The 9,792-nt window shown below is 40.7% G+C and overlaps 1 protein-coding gene across 2 annotated transcripts in view; it reads right to left on the reverse strand.

Annotated features, from left to right (window-relative positions):
- Positions 1–8,415, reverse strand: part of cstpp1 (centriolar satellite-associated tubulin polyglutamylase complex regulator 1) — a 327,290-nt gene extending 318,875 nt beyond the window's left edge. Inside the window, exon 1 of one of the 2 annotated variants that reach the window (XM_072592675.1) lies at positions 8,247–8,415. In XM_072592675.1, coding sequence (XP_072448776.1) covers positions 8,247–8,289 — 43 coding nt within the window. In that variant the 5' untranslated portion in view covers positions 8,290–8,415. The remainder of the gene's footprint in view (positions 1–8,246) is intronic. The other variant, XM_072592676.1, reaches the window with a different exon arrangement.
- Positions 8,416–9,792: the final 1,377 nt, after the last annotated feature.

Raw genomic sequence — 9,792 nt, forward strand, 5'->3', positions numbered from 1 at the left:
TGCCAGAGATATTTGGCTAGGTGCATGAATACACACAGAATGCAATAAATCATCATAATAGTAGCAGCTTTGCATGGTAGCCAATAACTAATTACTGGACTCCCACAAGAATCAGTCTTGGAACTGTCGAGCAATAAGATCTTTACTAACAACCTGAATTAATATATCAGGGAACAATCTATATTGTTAGAGGACCTTCAAGTATTTGTGAAGAATACACAGAGCCTAGAATGCTCAAATCAAAGCTGCTTACTGCTTGCCACACCAACTTATTTTTTCTACTCTAAACAATCCCTGCCAGTATGGCCTGGCTTGAATATATATAAATATACATATATCAATTGAAGTATTAAAAAACAGATCAATACCAGTTTACTTTATTACCTTCAACTACTCAGTATTTAACATCTATCAACAGAACCTATTAGATGTGAACATACATATTTATGGGTAACACCAAAAGAGTGTTTTACTTAACTTGGTTGCAGGCTGATCTATATGCAAACAGAATGGGTACACATAGTTTAATTAGGTAAATGCAGCATGATTCATTTGCCCAGGGCTTTGCATGCAATGAATGAATTAATTTATGAATGATTTATTGTCACATATATCTAGGGAGATACAATGAAAAGTGCTCTGTTGCCACAATCTGGCGCCATTTTGATGTACAAAAGAATAAAAAGAAAGTACTTAGAGTTCATCTTCATCAGCCAGGATGCCAAATGTGGCGCCAGGACTTCTGCAAGGTCCCTGCTTTGGCCTTACAAGAATCCAGAATGAGGAGTAGTTGGGGGTCATCTCTCATTAGTTATTGAAAGCTCCTAACAAGTGTTGCATAAGCAGAGACAGCAAGCAATATGCATGATTTGTTGGAGGTAATTAAACCACAGTGGAGCAGGAATCTTTAGCGCAAGCTGCTAATGTTACAAATGCTGAGAGTTAGTTAAGAAGGATGTGAGCTGACTCTAGGTATGATCAAGAATAGCTGATAGCAATGGGAACACCGATTTTTAACCAGCAGTCTCCACCTGGAAGAGGTGGTGATTGGGAGAAAAATAGTCTGCATTTATGATAGACTGAGGAGTGCCAATAAAACCTATGCAAAATACAAACTGACTCCAGCTTCTTCCTTTGCACATGCACAGAGTTGAGGATAGAGGATAGTATTCATTTCCACTTGAAAACCATTATCCTCTGCAGAATATGGCCAGAGATTGTTATGGATTTACTGTTGCCAGAGTTGAAAGAGATTGGAGCAAATTCAAGTGGGCAGAAATATAAAAAGTATGAAAGTTTACAGAGATTGTGACACTGGGGCATGTCTAACTCCCTTTGGCCAAGGGCAGGAAGGCAGGAGGGGGTTCCAAATATTGTCAAGCCTTCCTTTTCTTTATGTTTGTGATGTCAGTGGGCTAGTAATCCAGAACTGCAGGTTGAGGATGAAATTTGAATTCAATTTTTAAAAATCCAGAATTTTAGGAAAAGCCAGTCTAATGATATCCATGCAGCCACTATCGACTGCTGTAAAAACACATCTGGTTTACTATGAAATCTGTCATCCTTATCTGGTCTGACCTACATGTGACTCCAAACCCACAGCAATGGGGTTGACTCTTAATTTCCCTGTGGGAGATTAGGTACTGGCAATAAATGCTGATCTAGCAAGTGACAACCACATCCCATGCTATCACATCAATGCTCATGAAATTCAGTCAGATCTTGTAAAAGTTTATGTGGTGTAAACACAGGTGAATTTGAATATTGCTCTTGGTTAAATAATCAAAACTGTTCAGATGAGTAAATCCACCAGCTAGCTCTTTCTGGAGAAAGTCAAATTGAAAAAAATCTGAACAACTAATAAAGCGTTGCATAAAAAATAAAGTACACCCAATTGTGGTGTCCATCTCTAGTTCAGTGTTTAATTTTTGTTTATCTTTGACTTCACCTTCTTTAGCCACAATCTTAATGGCATGCAACATGCTCCAATTCCGACAGTGGGTGATCCAAGCGAAAAACGCTTAATGGGGCCAGACAACAATTGATGGGGTTATTCAAGATCAGCTGGCCATGAAGCTGGTACTGTTGTCACTTGGGCAATCGCCACTTTCCAAAAGTTATTTCAAAAACTTTCATATTCTTCAGATTATTACAACAAACTTACTTAAAGATAAAGTCCAGCAAAATATCCCAGTGACTTGTTTCACTTAGAAAGCTAAAACTCAGGTCTGACAAAATATTGTGTCAAATATGGTCCTCAGCAGGTTGTTGCAAAGAAACAGCAGCTTACACTCCAAGTTAAAAAATAATTTATAATTGGAGGTTCCTGGAAACAGGTTTTCAATTTTTTCAAACTGCAAATGACTGCAGTTGATATAATTTGATTTTAATTGAAATCCAAATTAATCACGTTTTGATGAATTGAGTATTTTTTTTAGCAAATGTGGCAGATAAGTCATACAACAAAACCCAACATGACTGCCTTTGGCAACTACCAGCTTATTTGAAAGATTATTGTAATTAGACACTTCTTTTTTGCTGGTGTCTCGACATCACTTGAAGAGGAAAATGACTGATCCATGACCTGCAATTTGCAATAAGTCATAAAGAAAATATGCACAAGCAGATGGCAAGTGAATACTCGCACACTGCATGATCCTTCCAACTTGATCTTCAATGAGGATACAAAAGGCATAACGCACCAGCAAAATGGAATGAACACTTCACTGCTAAGAACTGGAATGATGAACCAACCAGAATACCTTCAATCTCTCCTGTATATGCAGGTCATGAAGAGTAACCGAGACAAAAAGGGGTCTTGTGTCCAGCATTTTTAAAAATTTGCAATGGTATTTATGTTTTCATTACTAAGAATCAGTCCTGATTTACGAAAATATCTATTGCAGAAAATTTAACGAGGGATATAAACCATTATAAGATACATGTTTGGCATCAAACATAATACAGTTGACATGATTGGACAGAACTGTAATGGTTGAACAACAAAAAAAAACTGAGCCCACTTTAGATGTGGATAAAAAAGGATAAAGACAAGCAGAAGCCTCTTTGGTTCTTCAACTTGGATCAAAACAGTCAGATTAATAGGAGTTGAAGAGATTAGCTAATTTGCTACACAAATAGGCAATGCAAGATGAGAGATAAGAACTAAACTTGTTTAAAGAAGAAATATCCTTTAATACCTTTGTTTAACAAAAATGCCTATCTTAGATTTAAAATTAACAACTGATCCATCATCCACTGCTATTTGAGGACGAAAGTTCCAAACCTCTACCTTTGTGTTTCAAAGTGCTTCCTAACACCTCACCTCAATGGTCTAATTGAGGCTCTACTTCTCAGACTTTGCCTTCTAGTTCTAGAATACCCAATAAGTGGAAAGAGTTTATCTTATCCACCCTGTCTTTTCCTGTTAATATCTTGAAAACTTCAATTAGATCACCTCCTAACCTTCTAAATTCTAGAGAAAACAGGCCTAATTTGAATAATTTCTCCTCATTACTTAACCCCTGAAGTCCAGGAATCATACTTATAAACCGATATTGTGCTCCCTCCAAGGCCGATATATGCCTCCTAAGGTGTGGTCCCCAGATCTACTCACCGTACTCCACGTGGGGTCTAACCAGTTTCACTTCAGCATAACTTCTGCACCCTTGTACTCCAGTTCTCAAGCTAAAGGTCAGCATTCCATTAGCTTTCTTGGTTGAGTCACTTCACTGCAGAATTCCTAGCTTCTGACCTGCTCTTATAATCAATGTCTGTATGGCTAGTCCTATTCAGTTTCACACCAGTGATAACTTGTATGTCGTTAATAGTAGGGGATTCAGTGACTGTCAACGAGAGATGGTTCAATTTTCATTTGGAGATGGGCTTTGACTTGCACTTACATGGCATAAATGTTACTTACCACTTATCAGCCCAGGATGAGTATACTACTTATTATACTTATACCACTTATATAGTTATACTACTTCAGTATAAGTATATAAATTGTGGTAAATTTAGGATTACTCATAATACCATGCAATGAATAGTCAATTGTTAGAAAGCTGGCAGAGAAAGGACGGTTTCTGGTCTCTATGTCACTGAAGAAGGTTTGTCAGAGGATACAGTATGATATAGATCAGTTAGAGGCATGGGCAGAAAAATGACAGATAGAGTTGAATCTGGACAAATGTGAAGTGATGTAGTTTGGAACAAATACAAATGGAAATTACACAGTGAATGGCAGAACCCTTAGGAGTATTGATAAGCAGATACTGTCGCGTGTGCAGGTCATAGATCACTGAAGGCGGCAGCACATATAGATAAGGTAGTAAAAAAGGCCTATGGCATGCTTGCCTTTAGTGCAAGGGGCACTGAGCATAAAAATAGACAAGTTATGCTGCAGTTTTATAGAACCTTTAGTTAGGCCATACTTGGAATACTGTGTACGGCTCGGGTCACCACACTACCAGAAGGATGTGGATATTTTGGAGAGGGTACAGAAAAGGTTTACCAGGACGTTGCCTGGTATGGGGGATTTTAGCGACAAAGAAAGTTTGGATCGACTGGCCTTGTTTTCACTGGAACGCAGGAAGTTGAGGGGTGATCTGATAGAAGCTTATAACATTGTGAATGGCATGGATAGAGTGGAAACTAAGAGGCTTTTTCCCAGGGTGGAGGGATTAATTACTAGAGAACACAGGTTCAAGGTGCAAGGGGGGGGGAGTTCAAAAGAGACGTGCGAAGCACACTGTTCACAAAATGGTGGTGAGTGCCTGGAACACGCTGCCAGAGAAGGTGATGGGAGGAAACGCCATAGCGGCTTTCAAGAAGCACCTGGACGGATACACGAATAGGAATTGAATAGAGATATGGATCCTGTAAATGAGGACAGTTTAATATGAAGAGGTAAAATGTGTCAGTGCAGGCTTGAAGGGCCAAAAGCCTGTTCCTGTGCTGTATTTTTCTTTGTTGTAAGCAAGTTCTGGGATAGATAATACCTCTACAGACAGGAGGTGATTCAGATGAGAAGTAACAGCCTTGCGAAAACGGTGAAGGGAAGGTTAAGAAGTGGATAATACAAAGAAGACATGGTACAAAACAAGGACTGGTAGACATAATTCTGAATATTATCAATATAGAAGGTACATAGAGAAAAGATATGAAGCATTTGATAAGGTTCCCCATGGTAGGCTCGTTCAGAAGGTCAGGAGAAATAGGATACAGAAGAACTTAGCTGTCTGGATACAGAATTGGCTGGCCAACAGAAGACAGCGAGTGGTAATAGAAGGAAAATATTCTGCCTGGAAGTCAGTGGTGAGTGGTGTTCCACAGGGCTCTGTCCTTGGGCCTCTATTGTTTGTAATTTTTATTAATGACTTGGATGAGGGGATTGAAGGATGGGTCAGCAAGTTTGCAGACGACACAAAGGTTGGATGTGTCGTTGACAGGATAGAGGGCTGTTGTAGGCTGCAGCGGGACATTGACAGGATGCAGAGATAGGCTGAGAGGTGGCAGATGGAGTTCAACCTGGATAAATGCTAGGTGTTGTATTTTGGAAGGTCGAACTTGAAAGCTGAGTACAGGATTAAGAATAGAATTCTTGGCAGTTTGGAGGAACAGAGGGATCTTGGTGTGCAGGTACATAGATCCCTTAAAATGGCCACCCAAGTGGACAGGGTTGTTAAGAAAGCATATGGTGTTTTGGCTTTCATTAACAGGGGGATTGAGTTTAAGAGTCGTGAGATCTTATTGCAGCTCTATAAAACTTTGGTTAGACTGCACTTGGAATACAGCGTCCAGTTCTGGTCACCCTATTATAGGAAAGATGTGGATGCTTTGGAGAGGGTTCAGAGGAGGTTTACCAGGATGCTGCCCAGACTAGAGAGCTTATCTTATGAAGACAGGTTGACTGAGTTCGGACTTTTTTCATTGGAGAAAAGGAGGAGGAGAGGGGACCTAATTGAGGCATACAAGATAACGAGAGGCAAAGATGGAGTCAATATCCAGAGACTATTTCCCAGGGCAGAAATGGCTAACACGAAGGGTCATAGTTTTAAGCTGGTTGGAGAAAAGTATAGAGGGGATGTCAGAGGCGGGTTCTTTACACAGAGAGTTGTGAAAGCATGGAATGCATTGCCAGCAGCAGTTGTGGAAGCAAAGTCATTGGGGACATTTAAGAGACTGCTGGACATGCATATGGTCACAGAAATTTGAGGGTGCATACATGAGGATCAATGATCGGCACAACATCGTGGGCTGAAGGGCCTGTTCTGTGCTGTACTGTCCTATGTTCTAAATAATGAAAATGTTGGTGGGTTTGTGGGCTAATATGCTAAAACAGCAGCTAATGAACTTGAAAGACCCTATTAATGTCATTTACAAAATACCTTGCCAGAACTGTAACAAACACTACATTGGACAAACAGGCAGAAAACTAGCCACCAGGATACATGAACATCAACTAGCCACAAAACAACATGACCCTCTCTCACTAACATCCTTACATAGAGATGAGGAAGGACACCACTTCGACTGGGACAACACATCCATCCTAAGACAAGCCAAACATAGACACGCACTAGAATTCATAGAAGCATGGCATTCCAAGCAGATCTCTATCAATAAACACATTGATTTGGACCCAATATATCATGCCCTGAGAAAAAGAACAGGAAATGACATCACCACAGGAAATGACATCACCAACCCAAAGAAACTCAAACATATAAATAGAAAGCAGGAATCATCAGCAATGCTTTGTCCAGAGGCTCACCAAACATGTTACCTAGCATGGTGATGAAACATCTGAACATGAACCTTCCAGTTCAGCGAGCATACCTACATCCAGATAGTCTCAGATTCCACCAGCATCACAAGTGAGATTACAAAGGTGCTCTTATCCATGCTTGAATAAGGTGAAAATACTGCAAATATTGGCAAGTGACATGATCATTAAACAAGGGGAATCTACACAAATTCTGGGTCCAGAGTAAACTGGGGCCAATGAAATCAAAGAAGCATACAGAAAGGAACAGATGAAACAACTTTAAGTGATAAATTATAGGTACAAAAACTTGATTCTGATAATCAAATTACTGTGAAAATGGCCAATTCCATGTTTAATATTGTGTAACAGACAGTAAACAAAAGAATACCTGAGCATTTAGAGTCATACCCCACATAAGGGGGATGGTGAGGGGAAACAGCTTGACATAGTTGTATTCCACAGGATGATAGCAATGTGCCAGCATTCTAGATACTTCCGTCATCATCCATGATGTTTCTTAAACCATCAACAGTGGAGGGTAGCAAGATGGGGTCACAGTGTAATACATTCAGGTGGCAATCCTCAACATTAACCCTCATTGCTTTGCATTTAACTGAAACTACAACAGTGCTACTTGCATACAGAACATAAAATCAATATTGCTGGCCACAGACAGAGCTAAGCAGGTCCACAAACAACACATCACAACAAAACCATCTACCCTTACTATCTCTAGTCAAAAATGGTGATAGACAACCAGTCAACTAGCGAGAGGAGGAGTGCATGAACATTACTGTCACAATATTAGAACCCAACTGCAAATTACTTTATTCCAATAATGCCATGTAGACCTTCCTTTTTGTTAAGCAAATGAATCAAGGGCCTTGGAGGTGCAGACAGGAAGATGGCATTGAGACCACAATGAGATTGAATGGGGGAACACATTTGGACAGGTAAAGCCATTCAGCCCTAAGTCCCAACCTGGCCTAATCCTCCAAAGTGCCCCCACCACAGAACCAGTGTCCCAGGCAAACTGGTCCAAACCACCCAAGGGCAACAGAGCCTGCCAATGGCAATGGGTATTGCCAACGTCCCGAAGCCCAGATCCCCAACAGATGCTCCCCTTGTTCCGAAATGTTTTTTTCTCACGGTAGGGAGAAACAATGGGAGAGATTAAAAAATTAACAAAACAATGAACTACCAAGACTCACTGGAGTCAAAACATTAACTCTTTGTTTTTGTTTTTCTCGCTCTCTCTCTCTCTCCAAAGATGCTGCCAGGCCTGTTGAGTTACTCAAGCAATTCCTTTGTTTTTGCCTCAAAGTTACTGGGAAGGTGAAACTTAGAAAAATGAAACGTAGAGATCGAGGGGGTTGTTCTGGAGGAGGGGAAGAGAGAGGGAGAGAGAAAGGGAGAGCGTTTGAGGCCAGGGCCCATGTGGAGGACCATCCTGACAGAAGCCAGGACCTCTACTCACTCAGGTAGTCCTCTGCTGACATTGAGAAACGGTCCGCGTTCATCCTCCCGCCCAGGACAACAACTAGAGACACACACAGAGAGAGAAAGAGAATCCGCCGAATACTCCTCACCACCTACAGCCCACACCGGCTTCTGCCGTTACCATAACAGCAGCTGTCTCCCGGAAACGTGCCACTGCAAACATTTCCCCGCCTCGCATCAGCACCGCAGCCCCTGAGCTTTGGTTCCTGTTGTGAAGGGAGCAAGTCCCAGGCACCTATTTGCTCAGTAATCTCACTTCAGTGCTGCAGAGACAAAACACAAATAAAACCCTCAAACTAAAGGCTTTCGTGCGCCTTTTGTTTTTCTTAGAAAACATGGCAGACGTTGACTTGCTGTCTTGCATTCAATTGCATGTCCCATGCACTCATAGGGTGCTACTGGAAATTAAGAAAGGGCTCAGGGTACCCAGAGGTCAGGAAGGGAAAGAGAGATAGTCAGGGTGAGGGGGTTTCTAAGTGGGAAAAAGGTTGGCAAAGCAAAAGATTTAAGCATAGAATGCCAAAGACAAGGAATTAAGGGATTCAGGGAGAGTGCGGGTAAGTGCCATTGAAATGCCCGTCAGCCATGATTGAATGGCAGAGTGGAATTGATGGGCCGAATGACCTTACTTCCACTCCTATTTCTTATGTCTTATAGACTGATGGAGTGGCTGCTCCAGAAGATTGTAGAGATGATGTACAGCACAGTTTCAGTCTACTCCACAACCACCTGATGAAGGAGCAGCACTCCAAAAGCCAGTGCTTCCAAATAAACATGTTGGACTATAAACTGGTGTTGTGTGATTTTTAACTTTGTGCACCCTAGTCCAACACTGGCACCTCCAAATTATAATAAGGCAGGCTGCTTGGTATGTCAGGTACCTATGCCAATTGTGGGTAGGACTAAAGGCAAGGAAAACTTTCCCACAGTTGCTGGTGAAACTTGGATGGCTGAAAACAAGATATTGTACGAATGTAGGGCTTGATTTACCATGCTCCACATTTTTTCTTCCTAAAATAAAACTTAAGAATTTTTTAAACTTTAAGTGAACATAATTTTTATATCTAGAGTTATTGGAATCATTCAACTCATTTTTTTGTTCTCTTTGTAAAGTTACTGTACTTTTTTATGTGAAACTTGCATAACTTGCATTTATATATCACCTTTCATGGACATTAAATGTCCCAAAGCACTTAACAGTTAAAGGAGTACTTTTGAAGTGTACTGATGATTATAATATAGAAGGTACAACAGTCATACTGAGAACAGCAAACTGCAATAGGATATTAATATTGGATAACTCATTTTTGTGATGTTGATTGGGGATGAACATCAAGCTAATACGTCAGGTTCTTTCACATGCACCTCAGTTTAACATCTTGTTTGAAAACCAGCAAGGGCTTTTGCCCGAAATGTCGATTTCGAAGCTACTTGGATGCTGCCTGAACTGCTGTGCTCTTCCAGCACCACTAATCCAGAACTTTAACAATGCATCATTCCTCCAGTACTGCACAACAGTGATT

Source organism: Chiloscyllium punctatum, chromosome 22 (assembly GCF_047496795.1).
Source record: "Chiloscyllium punctatum isolate Juve2018m chromosome 22, sChiPun1.3, whole genome shotgun sequence".
Taxonomy (NCBI): domain Eukaryota; kingdom Metazoa; phylum Chordata; class Chondrichthyes; order Orectolobiformes; family Hemiscylliidae; genus Chiloscyllium; species Chiloscyllium punctatum.